We start from the raw sequence: 21,692 nt of genomic DNA on the forward strand, positions 1-21,692 counted from the left end.
TTACTTGTTCTTTAACGTGTCTTTATGATATTTCTCACTAGAGGGCAGTGCCAAACTTTTGTACAAACCACAGCAGAGTTATTGTTAAAGTGCATTCTTATAACGATAGAACGAAGATACAAACATTATTTGCCTGCTTCATTGGTTGTAATTGGTGGGAAATAGTAGTATGGACTGAAAAATGCATTTTAAAGGTGATATAATTATGGGCGCATTATACATGCCTTTCAGATGGCACCCAAATTGTATACACCGAAATGTAATCCTATTATAGTGATAAAAGCTAAGACTTAGCATATCTAGGTTCACCACCTATCTGGTTTTGAACTGGGCAGTCCTTGGGTTTTTTGGTTTTAGACCACCTGCTGGAGTTTTGGTGCTCTAAAATCTGTGCAAGTGTCCTCAGTGCAATTCAAATCTGGAAGGTGGTGTACTGAATCTTCGCCCATATACTACATAACCTCAGTGTCATCATACCTACACAATGTCATTTCCCGGCCCCACATGATATCAGTGTTAATTTTTCAACAATTAGAAAGGTGGCAACCCTAAGTATATCTTGTCACAGATCAGCCAATGACATTTAAACAGGGTTGTCTCTGACTATAGGAAATGAAAACAGTTCCCATGGTTATTGTGGATCTGGCTGTGCTGGCCAAGTGAGGTAGACTAGAGGTACATTGTCAACAGCATTGTTATCAGTACCTCATGGCCTGGCTCTGCAATAATAATTACTATAGTATATTATTAAATTCAGTAGTGCAGTTGCTCACAGCACTTAAAAAGTATTCTGGTGACCCGAAACAATGTGTATGCTATGTATTCTAAATAAGCAAAAAAAAAAAAAAAAGAATAGAAGAATATAGATCAGTGCAATATAATAATAATATTATAATAGAAAGAGTGCCGCACACACAGGGACTTGATACAAAAGAAAAAGTGTTTTTATTGAAAAAAATTGTTTCGAGCACAATTAGTGCTCTTCCTCAGGGGAAAACCACAGTACAATGTATATATGAACATATTTTCTGTGATATTTTCGTTAATTTGTGCAACTTTTTCTTACTTTACAACAATTTGTGCGATAAAATTGTATTTGTCGCAACGAGTACGAAAGTTTTGGATTCATTCAAGCTTCAGTATCGTGACTTTCCTTGGGCCAGGTTGGAGTTGCAGAGTGCCATTAAGTCCTATGGGAGGCTTCCAAAATCATGTATTGAAGTGTCAAAGTCAGAAAGGTTTTCCCGCTGTCTACAATCGTTCACATACGAAAATTTAATCGGATTGCCATTCGCAAACGATCGTTTCAATACAGAAATTTCCGAACTTTCGGATCATAAGTACAAAATCTTTGTATTCAAACAAATGGAATCATCAGAAATTATCAGATTTCGTGATTCGGATTCATACTTTAATGAATGTGCCCCATTGTGTATAGGAACATGACACATGAGAAACAGCACAGCTCTAAAGTGCATGGTAAAGTGCCACCTGAGGCAAGGCTCTTACCATGCCCACCTGTCCTCAGCTGCAGGAACAACAGACACTACTCAGTGATGTGCAGTTTAGGAAAAACTCAATCACCACCCGATACTAACCTGCAAAAAGTTGCCATTGTTGGACCAGCCCCTAAACCATACCTATGTCTTTTTGCTCTGTATGCTACTTTTACCCGTGTCTTAGGTTCCAAGCCAGCGAAACTTCTTTAAGTATTGGACTACCCATTCATCTTGTGACAGCCTTACACAACCTCCCAGTAATCCTGATCTCTTTAAAGTGCACAGCTCTGGCCTGCCTCCTGGCTCATGTAATCTGTCTATTAATAAAGTGCAGGTCAAGAAAAACTCAACCCACACCTGACCCTAACCCGCGAAATGGTACCGTTGCAGGACCTGCACCCAACCTGTACCAGCCTCTTACTTCTGCACTCACTTTAGGTTACATGACGGAAATGGGAACCTATGGGTAAACCTGCAGGTCCCGTGGGTTGGAAGTCATCCCACACATTACTACTGTCTATGTAAGCACATCTAACTAAAGCTCACCCCTTACACCTCACAGTGTATCATACTCAGAACAAATGGCATTTTGATATAATAAAGCAGATTTTTGTTGTTGTAGCAAAAGCTGTGTGAATTGCAGTTCTAACTGGAAAGTAAAATGCAGGTCCACTGGACATTCCCCCACAATGTGCTGAACATTTATCCACAAAATTACAGCATGCCATACATTCTACTAAATCTGCAGGATGCAGTGTGCAACGTGGAAAAAAAAATGCTGTGTCAGTCAGCACTGTATTGGTGAGGGGCGGACAGGGGAAGCATTTCCCCCTCCCACCCCTTACCTGAGTTATCCCTCAAGGTAAGGAGCAACAGAAGTGAGGTCACACCCCATTAAGACAGCCATTCCCCAAGGTCATTTATATAAAATTTAAGTCACCCATAATCCGCCAGAGTTTTCTGGATAACAGGTGTCCAGATAATGGATTCCATACCAATATATATATATATATAACCAATATGTAGAAGCACTCACGGCAAGAAATACACAAGTAGTCCGTTTATTAAATCATTGCATCTACACGTTTCGATAACCACATCGTCTTATAAATATATTTATAGTTAATAATGAACCCCATGTTGTAAACCTCACGTCTGCGAAAGTTGAATCATGTAAATTGTCTGAATTTATGACAAAAGAGCAAAGAAAACCCCTGATATGGATTTTAAAAAGGAAACACATTTCATAAAAGATAGTGAAATGATTGTAATAAAATCAGTGGATGTATTTTACTGATTGTATATGCTTTATGTATTTTTAAATAGATTCTAGACTAAATGGACTCATAAGAAGGTATTTGCTTTATACAGTGTTTCTATGTTTTGTGCAAAGCTGTACATTTCAAAAACTGTGTATCTGGACAGTGTAGAGTTAAATATTTTCCCATTGGCTTGAACTTGCACGACTGCTAATGCAAGCTCTTAGAAAACTGTACCTCCCCCTGCAGTCAGACCCTAATTTGGAGCTGTGATGGGAATCCTGGGCTGTTTTGGTCCTGATGGTACAGATCGATCCTGGCAGCCACAGACACACTGCTGGATTAAATGTCCTTGTGAAAGTCCAGTCACCACCTGTCCAAGAGATGTCTGACTCTATTCTAAACAACTCCTGGCCGTCCTTCTCTAAACTTTGGTTGAAGAGGTGGTCATTCAAAAGAGGTAAATAACAAAACAAAAGCTGTGTTCTGCTTTGATGAGAGATCGGAAATTTCAGCTTTGTACACTGTAATAACACCTCTTCAATGCTGAGCATGAAAGGAAAAAGTTAGGCAAGTAGCTGACTAAAAAGACATGCACAGTAGCACATGAGACATGGAATTTGATTTCAAAATGATTTACTGTTTCAAAATGAGTTTTGAAAAATGTATTGATTTTTTTGATGTCCATAAAATATCACCATATTTTTTATTTTCCAGTTTGCTTTTTGAAATGGTTAATTGGATTTGTTTAAGTGACATAGAATTTGATTTAAAAATGATTTACTCTTTCAAAATGAATTTTGAAAAATGTGTTGATTTTTTTGTTGTCCATAAAATATCGCCATATTTTTTATTTTCCAGTTTGCTTTTTGAATTGGTTAATTGGAGTTGTTTAAATAATTTCTACTACTTGAAAGAAAAATGAAACAGTGTTTATTGTACACTTTCCTCTCTGGAACTAAAAGAATGAAACCAACATGTGCTGATGTAATATCTATTTTCTGCCGTCTGATATGTGTATGTTTACTGTTATGTGTATTCAGTATTTATTTAAAGTGGCATATAGTATGTATTATATACAGTATAAAGTATAGTTTAAAATTTGTATATAGTGTTAAAAATCTATCTCATCATGTAGGCATTAAAAAATAATATATGATAACCTGATTTTAATGTTGGCTAAAAGGATTGTTACTTTAAAAATTACACATTTACTGGAGTTTCCCATAGCTCCTTTCTGGTCTATGTCTGTGCTACAAATGAGTAGCAGTTGCTTCTTAATAGTCTTGCTCTAGAAGCAAAGTTGGATGTTGGTAGTAAATCACAGGAAAATATATAATGCACTTACATGTCTGGTACAGCTAGCTGTTGATTGGCTGACTGCCTATAATGCAAAGTGCTGAGACACACAAGGACTCATATGTGAAACAAAATCCAGTGTGCAAAGTGCAAAAAATTGCCACAATCATGAATTTTTTTTTACTTTGCACGCTATGTTCAGGTGTGCACAAATAGCCACAGGCATATGCACTCCACTTCAGAGACATCCTCCCCTGCCACCCATACTTCGTAGCGGCGGGTTGGTGCTATTAAGGTTTTTGAAGAAAAATTTACTAAAGGGAAAGTATACCCCTTCTTTGATACTTTGGTACTTGGTACTTATAAAGAGCAGTCATGTCCCCTTGCAAACCTCTTTTTATCCAGAGAAAACAACCCCAACCTTGGCAGTCAACCTTGACCCTCATAGTTTAAATCCTTCATCCCCTTTCACCTGTTGCACGTCTCTGCACTCTCTCCAGTTCATTAATATCCTTGCTAAGGACTGAAGCCCAAAAGTGCACTGCATACTCAAGGTGGGAGCCTTACCAGGGACCCATAAAAAGGCAAAATAATGTTTTGCCTTTCATGTAGTACCCTTTTTTATGCAAGACAGCACTTTATATTCTTTAGTAGACATTGCCTAGAATTACACAGCCTGTTATACATGAAAATCCCTAGCTCCTTCTCAATTAAGGATACCCCCAATACCACCATTCATATATAACTCACATTTATATTATTTCGAAGTGCATAACTTTGCAATTATCAACATTGAACCTCATTTTCTAGTTTGTTGCCTAGTTTAACAATTTTGTCAAATTGCTCTGCCAGTAAATTTGTAATACTTGCCCCGGATGGTGTTTTACCGCCTGGGCTGGTGGAATACTGGCCAGATGGCAACCTATTTGCAGATACCTCTCTGCAACAAAAAGCTTTATGCTTTTGGTTGAGTCCTATAGCCAGCCTCAGGTTGTATCTCAGATTCAGTTAGTGTTTTGAAACATGAGTTAATATTGTAATAACCATTTAAAGTTAAATCAACCAGTACAATTTCACTGCAAAATTTTTTTTGTATCTAAACCTCTAAAAGAAATGACAGGTGCCATTTATACTGTCTACCAAAGTTTAGTGTCCACATAATAAGGGATACTTTATATAGGTTATTTTTGTACAGTAGTTCCTTCTTACAGGATAGAGGATCATGTTGTCACAGTTTCCTACCCAGTCACAAGTCAGAAACTACAAAAGTCAACTGTGTACAAATACACAAACCTCAGTACTGTTTCCAGTAATACTTCCATTTTTATAGTCACTTTGTTATCTAATATGCACCCTCAGAAACCATCTGGGAACTGAAATTCCTTGCAAGCAAGCATGAATGCACTTAGCTATTGGTATAAAGTCGCCTAGTGTTTAATTATGGTTGACTCATGTCCAACACACTTAGGACTACATTGAAGTGTTGACAAGTATGCAGGACTGCTATGACAGGCAGTAACACATAGTGGAAAAAAAGCTTTAGTAAATAGGTCTAATACATGTATTTATGGAAAAAAATTGATGCATTTGAATAAATGTGAGGAGAAAAATCATCACACAAGCTGACTTTTTAAAATTTTCAAAAAATACTTCCCCTTAAGGAAAATGCAATTTTTAAGTCAATTTGCAAGGGAAAGGTGGCAAAATAGTACTCCTGTTTCCACTATACTTGTCCTTTAACATAAAACCAATTTTATTTTAAACACCAACAATAATTACTTGCATATAGCCAGTAGTGACTTAAAATACCCATGGATAATACCCTGTACATATTTTAAGAAGAAGCATTCTCTTGTCTTCTCTTTTTCCTGCAAGCTTTGAAGACACACACATCCATTCTACCAACAAAGAAAGGTAGATATGTGTATGTGGTTTATGTGTATCAATTAAATGCATTATAGCTAAAAGTTCAGTTATAAAAGGCTGCAAGAGCAGAAACTTTATGAAGTAATGATATATATTCCCTTGAATTGGGCAGCTCAGGCATCTTCCACCTGTCAGATATTAATCAATGCAGACCTAGCATATATGTGGCTGCAACAGATGTCCAATAGACTCTTGATTAACAACACAATATAGACTAGTTTACTAACTAACACCTGGAAAATTATACCTGGGCAGTAACCCATAGCAAACAATCAGTGAAAATCTATGCTTAACCAGTTGCAAGAAGAATCATTAAGCAAAAATTGGATTTGTTCCCCTAGGTTACTGCAAATTGGCCCTCCCCAAAAAGAAAGACCTCATTGCGCTCTAGGGTAACCTGTTCATGGGGAAAATAGGGGAATCTAGGCTGACACATCACAACAGGAAGTGCAGGGAGGGAGTGCCCCCCGAAACGTTGATTTTTTGTGGTACATTGGCATAATAAATGGGGTAAGCTCCCAAGCTTAATTTGTTTGAGTGCAGTCTCTATTTTTGCTTTGTTCTATACATTGTTGGGGCGTTGCCATATGTCTAGGTGAGTGAAGCTGTGAATTTTTTTGTTTGCTACAGTAGAGTTAAAGGAGAAGGAAAGGCTAAGTCACTTAGGTGCCCCTGTTAGGAGAAAACTGCACCAGCCCAGGGTAGCTGAGAGCGTGGTCTCCTCTTCCTGCTTCCTTCTTCACATGTGCATACGCAATAGAATGAAAAGCCGACTTTTCACTCTACTGTGCATGCACCGGCCCAGGGATTTTGACAACAGAAGGAAGAAGGAAGCACTCGCTCCAGGTACCCCGGGCTGGTGCAGTTTTCTCCTAACAGGGGCACCAGCCCAGGGTAAAAGGTAAGCGATTAAAGTCACTGGAGGGTGCCTAACATTTTGGCACCCCCAAGTGACTTAGCCTTTCCTTCTCCTTTAAAAAGCCATCCTTTTTCTTAAAATTTGAAAACATTCTTAAAATTTGTTTTTTCACTCTACACATGCGCACCCATGCAAAGAAAGAAAAAGCAGAAAGAGGATCACTCTGTGGTGGTCCTCCAGAAATACCCAGGACCAGTGCAGTTTTCCGGGTCGGGTGCCTAGCATTTGGCAACCCCAGTAAATAACCCTTTCCTTCACCTTAAAAAAGTATGGGCTGAAATTAACTTGAATTAAGCTAATTCAAATTAAATTATTAGGCCTAAATGGAAAGATCTATGTGGAGAAAACATGACATGTACTGCAGCATTATTTGATAAGGATGGTACCCATTAGCAGGGACTGTGGCACTTGTCAGTAGAGTTGATAAAGAAGAGAAATGGCAAATAAGGAATGGCAGAAAAAGTGGCAAGTAGGAGATAAATTCCTCTTTCCAGCAAGTCAGTAACTGGGTCCCCAACCACCATTTCGGGGACCGGTGCGGGCGTGGGCTGTGCTGACCCGTGCCACCTCTGGTCCAAATTACCTGTGATCCCAACCCCCCGATCTGTTACACAGCCATGACAACAGATATGTGAAGCCCAGGAAGCTTTCTAATGATCATGACTAGGACCAAAGTACTTGTATTATTAAGCTGTGTTATATTTTATAATGTAATAAAAATAATAGAAATAAAGTGAATAATATAACATTTAATAATTGCATTTACATTATATATTTAATAATTAAATTATATACTATGCACTAGTTGCACCACCCCTCCATCCCAATTGTCCCAACACTGTATTACTTAACTTTCATTCTAGAAATGAGATAAGCAGTTCCATGACCAAGGTTTATAAGTCTTTGTTAATATGTGTTATTTATGTAAGTTATTAAAGTATGTAATTCAGTGTTTAATACTGTTTCAATTGTTCCAAAACTGTGGGTCTGGCCCTCCTATGGAGGCCGAAATAAGTGTTGAGGGTTCAATTTGTATTCTTAATTACTGACAGAAAATATCAATGTAGCTCATTCATCTTTGACTTTGCTTTGTGCTGTGGAAAGCCAGAGTAAATGTTGGATTATAAAGAGGGGCTTAAGTTCAAGAAACCTAGCCAGGGAAGAGCCTTTCTAACTAGTAACAATACCAACAGGCACCATGGGCACAGAGTATTTTTTGCAATCCAAGTACATGAAATACTATATTCTGATTTTTAGCACAGTTTAAAATAATGTGTGGAAGACTTTTAATGAATTATAACACTGTATGCTATATTATACAGCAGCAGCCAAGGGGCGTTCTAAAACAGAAACTTATATAAAGCTCCGAATTAAGGGAAGGTCCTCTCCCATAGACTATTTTTAAAGTAGAATGAAATACATACAGACTACATACTCTTTATAGATAGGTACTATGCTCCTCTACTAAAACACTATATTTTTTGTAAGCAAGCATTTCTTCATTAGCAATAAAACAGATGCTTGTAATTGCTTTAAACTACACTGGATATATATATGTTGTTTTTTTTTTAATGTTTCAATGATTTTTAGCAGACGAGAAGATATGAAGATCCAAATTATAAAATTATCACTGGAGGACTCCAGGTCCTGAACATTCTTTATAATAGATCCTATACCTGTACTTTAACAACTAGTTACCTATTGGCACAGCACAGTTCAGGATAGTGGCGGCACTTCACAATTCATGGTTATTTTCAGAAGATCTCAGAAGTCTACTAATCATTTAATGTAACCTGGGCTACATGAAGGTACTTACTTACACAGTGTCCATATCACTGGAAACACTTTGCTGCCTTAAATAACTCCATCACCTCTACTAGTTGGAAGGCAAGATGAGCTTAGTGATACCTATTAAGTGGGACCTATTTTCCCTAACCATGCTTTACAAGAGAATGTTTGGCTTGGGTCCAGACTACATTTTCTCAGTTATTCATTAAACATCCATGAGACAGATCCATATGAGCAACACCCTTAAAGGAGATGTCAACCCTAATTTAAATTTCACTTCTAATGGATAGGGCACCTTACCCCCACTTAAACCGCATAAGTGCCACTCCCTCAATATCCCCTACAGCCTACACCATCGCATTCTTTTCTGCTTTGTTTTGCGTGTCACGCGGCGGCCATTTTGCCGAGTGACGTCATTGAGAGGGCGCGCCTGACCTCTTCAAGGATTTTTTTTTTCAAGCTTCTGCTTTTTTAAACAAAGCTGTACAGACATAGATGAAACTGTTAGGGCATTAAACAACAATAAAATTAAACAGGAATGAAGTGTACATTGCTTAAGTATTTCAGCAAACACTGTTTAAGCTTGCAAGACTCACTTATAAAATACCTGCAGATCAGATTTAGCGGCGAAAAGGTTAAACTCTCCTGCCTGCAGTCAGAAGAACGTGTTCCAAGAGAGGGAGCAAAGAGCTCTTGTTTACAAAGGCAGAGTTAGTATAGCAACTGCCTATGCGATCGGCTCATTGGAGGATTGACTGTGGGCGTGGTTAAAGAGTTCAATCATCTGCTGTGTAGAGAAGAGATTCATCTCAAGTGAGCATGCTCATTAAAACTGCTTGGAACTGCGCATGTGCACCACGCCAGGCAGACAAGGAGATTCTGAGGGGAGAGGGAGTTATACAGCTCTGCAGTGAGAGAAAATCCAAGGGTTGATTCACTAAAGGTCGATAAATTTTATCGCACTTTTTTTGCATTAAAATTGACGCGGGAATCGTGTGTTAAGACGCGAAAAATTAGACGCGATAAAATTTTTAACGCATGCTATAAATAGCGCACGTTTTAACGCACTTTAGTGAATCGGCCCACCTGTGTTTTTATTTACAATATCAAGAGGGTGCTATCATTAATTTTAGAAAACTATTTATTTGTAAAAAAACAAACAAACAATTGTTTGATTAGACAGAGAAATCAACTAATTTTCCTGCTTGGAAAATTCCTGTCATCTTTAATCTATTAAATGTTTGAGAGAAGAAAAGGAGAAGAGAGAAGAAGCAATGGTTTAATAAATAGTGGTGCATTTCCTTCATATAAATGTTTGGCTCTCAAGTAGATTAGTTTTAGATTGGTCAGACTGGCCGAATAAAAGACCTTGCTTTATGTTTTACTGTTCCATGCTGACCCTGGTAATAAAAACCAGGTTTTATTAACAGTGTTAGAATACCACATAATGATGCAATTGTTTGACTAAGTAATATTAAAAGAGAAAAGTTTTCCATTGTTTGTTGAATGCCCTCTAACAGGGCTTTAATGATAGTCTAAAATTACTTTTGGGTAATATATTTAATTTTTGGCACACAAATTCTGCAAATAATTAAGTTCTCTGAACAATCAAATGGAACAGTTAGTGGCTGAATTATTACTTTGCAGAGTACTGATGTTAATATAATAAAGCTTCATCCTCTCTGCATTTTTTTTTTATATTTATCATTGACATTTGCATGTCATGGGTTCCTATTCTGTGTCATCAGACTGTTGCAATTTATTACGAAACTGAAAAGTACTTACTGTTTTCTTGGTTTAAAGAACTAATGTAGAAAACTCATTATTTTTGGTATTTTAGGTGACTGCCTAAAGACAACAAAAAGGAGCTGGCTCAAAACATAAATTCCTGCCCATGTTGTGGCATAGTTCTTTCCTCAGTGTTGACCCTGAATGCTCAGAAACTGCATCCAGCCAGCAAACAAGTTTAATCCAGCCCTTCACTTCTATGTTAAATGTCCATTATACAGGTATGGGATCTGTCATCCAGAAACCCGTTATCCAGAAAGCTCTGAATTACAGGAAAGTTGTCTCCCATAGACTCCATTGTAAAATAGTAATTAAACAGTACCTTGTACTTGATCCCATACATGTTAAGATCCGTTTGTTTGCCCGATAGGAAATAGGGAGGCCCGTCAGGCTGGGCCCCATTCAAGGACAAATAAGCTGTCGAAACGGTCTAAAGGACTCGAATCATCAGCTTAAATCTGTCTGTGTATGGCTACCTTTCGATATAACAAATCCATATTGGAAGCAAAACAATCCTGTTGGGTTTAATTTAATTACATTTTTATAGAGGATCCATATTATGGAAAGACCAGGTCCAGGTCCCGAGCATTCTGGATAATGGGACCAGCAGAGCAAACTATGCTGGTCATATACATAAGCACATTTTACTCTTAAATATATAGTATATATATATATATATATATATATATATATATATATATATATATATATATATATATATATATATATACTCTGCTTTTTTAACATATATACCGTAATCTACAGTACACTTTTGACCCCTTAAATATATCACTACCACAAGAACATAAGACAGGCCTTGACTTCTTAAACATGTCACTTTCATTAGTACACTGATTATATTTAGCAGTACTTTCAGCACATACAGGCAGCTTGTTTTGCCTGTGGTATCTTGTGAATGAACTTTCAGCTCCTCTTCATGTAAACACTCATAGGCAGCGAGCTGGGCTGGGGTTCAGCTCTGTGAATTAAGAGCAACCCTTTTTGGCAAGTCATAAAAGCTCCTTCCAACTGCAGAACTAGTCCTACTTATGTGCTGTATATATATTGCACTGTAAACAAAAGGAGTGTGGCAAAGAGGCAGGTGGATGAGCGGAAGAACAATTTCAGCTAGAACAGACTGGTTTGGGCTGAGTGAAGGCAGAGAGACAGTGGGGGCTGAGAGCAAACATCTGCAGCCAGGGTATGGTATGTGAAAAATATAAATTTAGTGCATACAAAAGCTGTATGTGTAGTGCTTATATACCATGGAAGTCAATGAGGGGAAAACCTTTTCTTGTTAAGGGAATTCCAGAAAATTCTTGGAGAACATGGAGCCCGTCATGATTTCCAAGAACTCCACTTCTACAGAGTTGTTTCTCAGCCTCTTGCCTGTACTTCTGTGCAGTCCATGGTACTACCAATTCCTCTTCCTGTGGTTCACTGAGGGTGGGAGGTGTGAAGGCACATGATTCCACAGACATAAACAATGTAGACATAGACAACGCGAGTTCTTTAAACAGAAGCTAATCATTGCTGACCCATAGAAATGACACCCTGGATTAAAACATTTTTCAAAATCAATGTGAAGTGCCTTTAAAAAAGGCTAGCCTGTAAAATATACAGTATGATTCTGTTTTACAAGAAATATAAAATCATGCTGAGGAATTTTCATTTAATGTAAGTGAGAATATATTATTTATATCTCGAATACAACATCCTTAGCAGGGCTGTAGTTATATGTAGGCACTTGAGGTCCTGGGCCTAGGGCGACAACTTTAGGGGGGCTTCTAAAAAATAGATTGATTTTTTTGTAAGAAAAATGAAAAAAACCTCTCCAGCTGCTGACAGAGACTTGCTGTGTAAATACGGTAGAGGAGCTGGGGGGAAAGAGGGGCATCAGGCGCATTTTAGTGCATCACAGACGGAAGTGATGTCATGAGTAACAAGTGACATCGCTCACAGCCATGCTCGTGACGTCACTTCCGTAAGCAAGGGACACCCCTAGGTCTGGTGCCAAGGGTGGCACTGGACCTAAATACAGCTCTGATCACTAGTAGGATATTTTTATGTCTAGAAAATCAGAATCAAAAGAAAATATCAGTAAAGTTCAGAATGCAATTTTGTTTTTCAAAATTTGCTTCAGACTGGTTTATAGTTAATATATCCCCTTGGCCACGGCAGACCTAACTCAGTAACTCAAGCTGTCTATGAAACAAAACAATTGTAAAATTACTTTAAATATTATTGTTACTCTTGTGAATTACCCTAGTGTAATAAAACAGTCAGCATCATGCTTTAAATTTTCTCTTCCTCACTTTTATGACCTACATTTTAAAGGAAATAAAAAGTCTTTCGTGACCAATCAGGTTTAACCCCTTGAACATTTCTACTTAATCTCATATTTATTGAATATTTACTTACTGTTATAAATTAAAAAAATAAATTAACCATTTTAATACTAAGATAATATTTAGTGAAAACATGTAGAACATATCATGTCAAACTCAACAGATAGCAATTTGCCATTTTCTTTTTTTAATGGTTTAAAATCCAAGTAAATTGTTTCCTAAATGAACAGTAAGATCAGTCATTTACAAATATATTTTTGAAACCTGTGTAAACTGCGCCTACTGATACTGTATATAGTGTTGTAAAGTAGAAGGGCACATTAATAAGTCTTGTGCACATTGAGGGTATAAATTCTACTTCTCCATTGCAGCTGATTATGTCGCTTACTATGTGCCCTCCCGTGGGATAATACTCAACATTCTAAAAATATTCCAGTTACATATATACGCCTAGCTTTTGTGAAGAGACACAAAAAACTGTTTAGCAAGTGGCATCACTTGCTTTCTGATACAGCTACATGGGTAATTTTTTGACAACTATTTTGAGGCCTGTAATTAGTAAGTGATAAATTCTGGGTTATACCATATACAACAATATAATTCTCTTTCTGGCTAACCAAAACACACTAGCTAACATAGAGGAGTTTTCCATATTTTGAAACCATATTTTTTATGAAAAAGAAAAGCCACCTGGCCAGTATTACAGATTTACCGGTAATTGCCCCTGGCCTCTGATCAGCCCAATCTGCCTGAATCTCCCTTCATGCACATTTGCATCATGACTCCCCCCCCCCTTTACATCACACACCCAGCCAATTGCATCACTGCCCCACCCTCTCATGGCCCTGCCCCTGCTTGTTACAAGGAAAGTAGACACCCTATCTGCATATATATATATATATATATATAGAAGCCCAAGCAACAGGCACTCACGTCTGATGGAGTCACAGATCGCCTGGGTGCAGTATTTAGAGCTGTAGTATAGAGAGCAAAAATGGAAGAATGCCGCACTCACAGGGCTTAGTGTAGAAAAATAGAGTAGTTTATTCAAACAAAAACCTAACGTTTCGGCTGGAACCTCAGCCTTTCTCAAAGTGAGAAGGGCTGAGGTTCCAGCCGAAACGTTAGGTTTTTGTTTGAATAAACTACTCTATTTTTCTACACTAAGCCCTGTGAGTGCGGCATTCTTCCATTTTTGCTCTCTCTCTCTCTCTCTCTCTCTCTCTCTATATATATATATATATATATATTTACCTATTGGTCTATATGTGGTACAACCAGCAGACCCATGAAAATGTTTTCCCTAAGGCTGCAGCAGCCCCTCTGGCATTTGCCAGAATCCACAGAATGCCAGTCTGGGCTGGAAGCTGGCATAAATGGAATCTACCTGTCACTGCCTACATGGGGTGGATTTCAAACAGAGATTACACAATTAAGCATTGGGCGGCATTGGCAGTGGAAAAGACATTGGTCTGACATTGGCATAAGTTTTCCAACACTTATTGCACCAGGAAGAAAGTTAGTGCACCCAGTCACAGTCTGTTCACCACACTAGGTATGTTTTGTATTTTGCACTTGAGAAACACTTTGCAGTACACAGCAGCTTGATGATAAACATTAAAAATTTCAGACCAGGGGTCAATGACAGCATTTGCATTCCCTTACTAGCATTTTATTCCTGCATTATTTGCGTTGGGGATTCCGCATGACTGAGGAACACATTTCCCCCCTCACTGTGCCCTTTTATGGATGTTATTGAAGAATCCATGTAGCAGAGAGTTTGTGTACATTGCTGAGTGTGTTTAAATTTAAGTATGCCTGAATTACCCATGTATTTGCACATGTATGTTTATGAGTGCTCATTTGTGTTACTGAATATATGTTAAACTATACAGTGATAGACAGACACATTTTCAATGCTGCATGTCTGAGAAATAGCAGATAAGTAGGAAAATGTATGGAATGTCATTAATTTAAAGCGTTAGCTGCTTGTGTAACTGAAAGCATATATCTGGAAATGCAAAAACATAAATGTATTATGTAAGATATTAATAAAGAGCTCATTTCAGCCATTCATATTGACCATAATATAATATATTTTTTTTGTTAAAGGAAACTGTTGCTTTTATACAAAATCTGGTAAACTGAAGTGGATGCTTAATGATTGTTTTTGACAAATGGGCTTTGTTATTTTGTTTGTATAGTTTATGAGATATAAATGGTTTATTATTGTACTTCCTCAAGCTTTTTCCTATTGCAAACAACATATGTTGTTTGATTCCCTTTAAAAAAAGACCCCATCATTATCAGCATTATCAAAAATGCTTGTACCAGTAACTGCAATTACTGATCTAGGATAGGATATATGAATAGCCATCTTGCTTAACCAAAACTTCTTTTTAATAGTAAAACTGATTTTTTTGTTGGTGGCAAAATGCCCCTGTACGCCATTACCCTAATAGTATGGATTACTCAAAAGAATATCTATGATCTGGTTTAAATGAAAGTCTACCAGAACAATACTTTGTCTTAGGACCATGATCCCAAACACCTGTGACTGAGGTCCCAAACTGACCACTGCAGCTTAGTTTCCTTTTTCACAAAGACTCAGGGGCACATTTATCAAAGTACGATTGAGTCTGAATACAAAAAATTTGTATTGGTTCATACTGTGTGTATTTTCTGCGACTTTTTCGTACATTTGCGACAAAATTTGTTCGTCAAAATCGTATTGCCACACCGAGTACGAAAGTTTCGGATTCATTCAAGCTTTGGTATCGTGACTTTCTTTGGGTCAGGTTGGAGCTGCAGAGTGCCATTGAGTCCTATGGGAGGCTTCCAAAATCATGCACAGAAGGATCAAAGTTGAAAAGGTTTTTCCGCCGTTTACGGTCGTTCGATACGAAAATTTCTTGACTTTCAGGTGGCCAATACAAATTGTGATATTTGCGATCATCAGAAATTATCATATCTAATCCAAATTTTTCCCATTTCGGGATTCAAATTCATACTTTGATGAATGTGCCCCCTAGGGGCTGATTTACTAAGACACGAATTCGAATCCGAATTGGAAAAATTCCGATTGGAAAACGAACATTTTGCGACTTTTTCGTATTTTTTGCGATTTTTTCGGCGTCTTTACGACTTTTCGGAAATTGTCGCGACTTTTTCGTTACCAATACGATTTGCGCGAAAAAATTCGAGTTTTTCGTAGCCATTCCGAAAGTAGCGCAAAATCTGGCAATTTTTTCATAGCATTAAAACTTGCGCGAAAAGTTGCGCCTTTTTCGTAGCGTTAAAACTTAAAGGGCCTGATTCACTAAAGTTTATCGCATGCTTTTTTGCGTTAAAATACGCAAAATAATTTGCGCGCGATTCACCATAGTATTATCGCGTGCGAAAAATTGCCATTTTCGCATTGGTTATTTCTCACACAAGTTTTAGCGCATGCGTTAATTTCCGCACTGAAAAGAATACTATCGCATGATTCGCTATATCTTTTGCTCGCTAAATATTGCATTCGGCTATGCGAAAATTAACACCTACTACAGGCAGGCGAAAAATTATACAAAAGTACAGTAAATGAGTTTTTTGCAATAAAATATGGACTTACAGTGTTTTTTCGCGATTTTGTAATCTCGCGAATTGCGGACATTTTGTGGCGATTTTGTAATCTCGTGACATGTGCGACTTGGGGCCATTTTGTGTCATTCAGCCAAACTGAGAGGAGATGCCTGGGGTTTCTGACTTGCTACCAGGGGAGAGGCGCTATATTATCAGCGTGCTCCTGCGTGCAGGATATGACAACCCACTTAGGGGTCCACGAGAGGAAGAGGGCAATCCTAAGAGAGGGTTTGCTCGTCGGGTTTGCCCTTGATGTGGGCCCCCACCAGCTCCGGCGGCTGTGGTCCGACCTTAAGCGCAGGAGCCCAGAACTGGTCGCTGAAATTAGAGAAGGTAATTATTGTACTTTATTATGCTTTTACAGTATACGTTCAGTAAAAGATTTAGCAAGTAATTTGAACTAAAGGTACAAATGTAAGAAATGTCAGGGATGATGAAAGTAACATAGTAACATAGTAAGTTGGGTTGAAAAAAGACATACGTCCATCACGTCCAACCATAATGCCAGTGAGGAACTGAAATGTTGCTCACAATAAACCTCTGAATATTATTTCACATCTTTGTGACTCCTTTCAAAATCTTGTGTGTGCTGTCACCCCATGCCTGTCTAGATTTTGTTTTGCCACAGGCACCCAGGTGTTATTGTTCCTTATGGTGTGCAGCTTCCCAGCACTTCCTATTGTATATGTATATATATATACACATCTATTTTCAAATACATATGCATAAATAAGTTTAAAGCAGGGGGGAAGCAGCAGGTAGCGGCCCATAGTGTGAGTCATTTGGGGAAGGGCCACGAATGTTTTAGGGGGCCCTGGCTAACAATGTCTGTGTGTCCTTTGTATTGATGTGAGGGTTCACAGGGGGAGGGGCCATTGGGGGCGTGGGAGGAGGGGGGCCCAAAAAATGTTGTTGTGATGGGCCCCGTTATTTATGATGGTGTATGAATGTATATATATATAATATATTACACAAAATAACATCTTGCAATATTATTTTACAGAACTTCAGCTGGCACCTCCTCCTCAGGCCCAACCCCAGGCCCTCCAGCCTCTACCGGCCCCAGCGGCCCGACCTGCGGCCCCCGAGGCCCGAGCAGAGGCCCCAGGACCCATCCAGGCCCCACAGGCCCCAGCAGCCATCCAGGCCCCCGAGGACCCAGCAGACTGCCAGGCCCCCGAGGACCCAGCAGACTGGCAGGCCCCCGAGGCTGAAGAGGCCCCCGAGGCCCCAGGGTCCCCCAAGGCCCCAGACACTCCCCCCCTTGATTTCTCCCCCAGTTTCCCCCCACTTTCCCCCCCGGCCCTTGAGTTCTCCCCCCAGGCCCAACACTCTCCCCAGGCCAAGCGCTGGGCACCAGGTCCTCCTGCTGACGAGGGTCCATCACGCCAGACCGAAGATGTGGGGACCCAAACAACACCTGGGAGGACTGACCCCACACTTCGGTCAATGCAGGAGGACCTGGAAACTCTGAAGGCCCAGGTGGCCCAGCTGCAGCAGGACATGAGGGAACTCAAGGGCAGCAAGCCCTAAGTTTTTTTTTTTTTTTATAGTCTTTTAAAAAAGTTTATTCTTGTAATTAAAGTTTTTATTTTTCTACTTTTGAACTGGGTAATGTCTAATTATTTTGCCTTCCTTGATATGGTATTCTATACTTTCATGTAGTTTCCCCAAAACTCTTACATTTATCAGTAACAGCATCAATATGCTATATGGGTTAAATGTTTGCAAATATTCTGGCATCAATTTTGCCTTTAGCCCATTTTGCTGAATAGTAAAACTTGCGCTAATTAGTACGTAGCGTATTTTCTGGCGAGTGGGATAACTGCCAATCCAATTTTTTGTTGCCAGAATAATTGCAATTTAATAAAGTGCCCATAACATATTTGCCATTTATTCTGTGTGTAAAATCTCCCACTTAATTTAAGCCACTTTAGCAAACAGACCCCTAAGTATTTGGCTAAATATTCTTAAATGCCCCCCCCCCCCCATTTTATTATCTCCTATTGAGGGAGGACTGCATTGTCACATTGATCTCCCTAGGCTCACACATCTCTAAGGAATTCTGCATATTTGCAGCATAGGTCAATAAATTAGTAAATGGGCAATTCTAAAGATTAAAGGAGAAGGAAAGGCTAATAAAGAGTTAATCTCAAGCTGCAGGCATACCTTTAGTTGTCTTAATAGTGCCCTTAAGTCTCCCCATATTTCTCCCGTTCAGATGTCGCCAAGCGAGCGGATCTTCCCCCGATATCCCCACCTACGGGTGGGCGATATCGGGGAGCATTTAGGTTAAAAAAAAAATAATCCCATCGTTTGGCCCTGGGGCCAAACGATCGGATTATGTGGGCGGCAATGGGGCAGTCGGATCGGGGACCGCATCAACGAGCCGATGCGGTCCCCGATCCGACCAGATTTTCTAACCTGGCCGATCGAGATCTGGCCAATTTCAGGCCAGATCTCGGTCGGCCAGGCCGCTCTGCTCTCCCCATACACGGGCCGATTAGCTGCCGAATCGGTCCAAGGGACCGATATCGGCAGCTATAGTCGGCCCGTGTATGGCCACCTTTAGTTTTTACCTTTCTTTCTCCTTTAAATCCTCCTGTGCACCTGAGCCCCCCATACTGCTTTGTGCACTAAAGCTTATTGACTGGATTTTTATATCTTCATCAAAATTGTATATTAATCAATATATTTGTTTTAAACATAGCAAACAAACTAATCTAGTCATTTAACCCAGCTGCTGAATAACATGACAGTTTGTGTATCTGGCTGTGTATGGCAATCTTTAAAGGAATACTGTCATGGGTAAACATGTTTTTCAAAATGCATCAGTTAATAGAGCTTCTCCAGCAGAATCAATCACGCAAACAGATCTTTTATATCTAATTTTGAAACTTCATATGGTGCTAGATATATTCTTCATTTTCCAGGGTGCCACAGCCATGTGACCTGTGCTCTGATAAATCTCAGTCACACTTTACTGCTGAGCTGCAAGTTGAAGTGATATCACCCCCTCCCTTTATGCCCAGCAGCCGATCAGCAGAACAATGGCAAGGTAGCAAGATAGCAAGATCAGAATGGCACTCAATAGTAAGAAATCCAAGTCCGGCTTGGGACTCCTCCAGTTACATGGGAGTAGGAGAAACAATAGGTTATTCGAAAGCAATTCTAATGTGTAGCGCTGGCTCTTTCTGAAAGCTCAGACTCAGGCACAATGCACTGAGATAGCTGCCTAATATTACACCCAGGGGCACTGCTGCCATGGGGCTAGTTGAGTAACTCACCTCGAGTGGCAGCACCTGGCAAGTTACTATGGGCGGCAAACCGCTCCTGGTAACTTAAAAAGCTGAAATTCCGATTTCAGTGCTGTCGCACTCCCTGCACTAGCAACTTGCGCCCCTCTCTGACGCAAAAAAGTTAAGTGCGGGGGAAACGAGGGGGGACAGCATCAACTTGTCTGCCTCAGGGAGCTAGGACTCCTGAGGTGACGCTAATTACACCTAAAAAAAATACATTTGTTGGTTCAAGAATAAAATTTTAAATAGTAGAGTGAATTATTTGCTATGCAAACAGAGTAATTTAGAAATAAAAAGTATACCGTAAAAATCATGACAGTATTCCTTTAATAGCTACGGCCACACAGGGCTGATTCTCGAGCAGATTTTAGATGGCAAAATGCATACTCTGCTTCATATGCCTGCACCTGAGCAGGCACATCTGAATCTGGTTGGAACATAGGGGCATCTTGTCCTGTGTTTATCCTCAAGCCGAGAATCAGCCCCACGGGGCTTAAGCTTTAGACCAAAAGCTATGGGCAGAGATTAAACTAATTATTTAGCTATTCTTGAATAATTGAAGCAACGGTGTGTTCCATCAGCTAAGAGAACACAGTGTAACTTAAGTAGAACCTAAACGCAGGAAGAGCTATGTAATGTTTACTCGTTGAGGAGAGATTGTATTGAAGAGGTTGTTGATTAGTAGCATCAGAGCCAGGGAACAGAACAATCCCAAGTAACTGATGACCTTTAAGCTAAGGAAACAGTGTGCCTCTTAATATATTGGTCAGTCTTAGTGCAATTATTTTTAAAGCAAGAGAAATAGGCAAAATGGCACTTCATATTTGAAGGTGTATGCTGTTTCAGTGGACTGGAAGGAGAATTTTGGTTGTATAGTGTAAGTTGGAATTATTGGCTGGACTGAGTTATGTTAATCTTTTCTTGTAAAGTTTTTTAAAAAATATAAAAACTCTGCAGCAGTATAAGCCAAAGGAACTAGAGCTCAGTTAACCAGTTACAGGACTTCCCAATGTTGCTGGCTTTTCAGTACAACAACAAATTTGGCGATAGAATGAGAACAGTGTCGTACTGGGGTGGTAGGGGCCCACCAGAAAACCTTAGACTGTGGGCCCACTCTTCAAAGCAAATGGCTGAGTGAGCATGAGGGCTCTGAAATCTGGGCCCCCCAGGAGTTTTCCTTTTAAGGAAAACTAAAGCCTAGAAACAAATTATGCTATATTATTGTTCAGCAGCCCTGTAACATTAAGGCAAAATGTACGAGCACACACCTTCTATTATAGTAAACAATAGAGGTGCCAAAATAATGGAGAAAACCCATTTAGTAACTCCAAAAAAAATCCAAGAAATCAAAAAGTATCTGCACCCTTTTTTTAAATTTTTGCCCCTGATAAAGACCCTCTATGGGTTGAAACGCGTTGGGCTATACTTGTTATGATGTGTTTTTTGTACTGAATAAATTTCTTTTTTTACTTATTGGTTTTTTCAGTGTGCAGATACTTTTTGCTTTCCTGTAACATTAAGGGTCTGTTCCTTAGGACACTTTATATGCCAGTGGCACTGCACATGTTTAATGTGCTTTGAGCTGCTGAGAAGCTCAGAAATCACCAAAACATTAGCAGAAAGTGAGTTTATATCAGATATCAGTGTATACCATAGAGCTGTTGCTACATTGATGATTTTTTTATCACTTCGGATGCAGAAGCCATTGGTCTATATGAGTTAGTAATTTGCCTTGTATTTTGAATATATAGTATATTGTGAGTCACTATGTAAGCTTAAGTAACTGACAGCAGCCCAGAGTATGTACTGTGAATCAGCAGGAAAAAGGGGGGAAATCCTTGGGATATAATCACAGGCACAGCTCTTTGATGCTAAAGGGTTTTGGTAAAAAGCCCAAAGTATAAGGTGCAACATTTGTATCCTAATTATTTGTTGAACTATAA

The 21,692-nt window shown here is 39.2% G+C and overlaps 1 protein-coding gene across 2 annotated transcripts in view; it reads left to right on the top strand.

Annotated features, from left to right (window-relative positions):
* Nucleotides 1-3,043: 3,043 nt before the first annotated feature.
* Nucleotides 3,044-21,692, top strand: part of arhgef18 (Rho/Rac guanine nucleotide exchange factor 18) — a 114,063-nt gene continuing 95,414 nt past the window's right edge. For both annotated transcript variants that reach the window (XM_031905117.1, XM_031905119.1), the window contains exon 1: nt 3,044-3,218. In XM_031905117.1, coding sequence (XP_031760977.1) covers nt 3,059-3,218 — 160 coding nt within the window. In that variant the 5' untranslated portion in view covers nt 3,044-3,058. The remainder of the gene's footprint in view (nt 3,219-21,692) is intronic.

This window comes from Xenopus tropicalis, chromosome 1, assembly GCF_000004195.4.
Source record: "Xenopus tropicalis strain Nigerian chromosome 1, UCB_Xtro_10.0, whole genome shotgun sequence".
NCBI classification, from domain to species: domain Eukaryota; kingdom Metazoa; phylum Chordata; class Amphibia; order Anura; family Pipidae; genus Xenopus; species Xenopus tropicalis.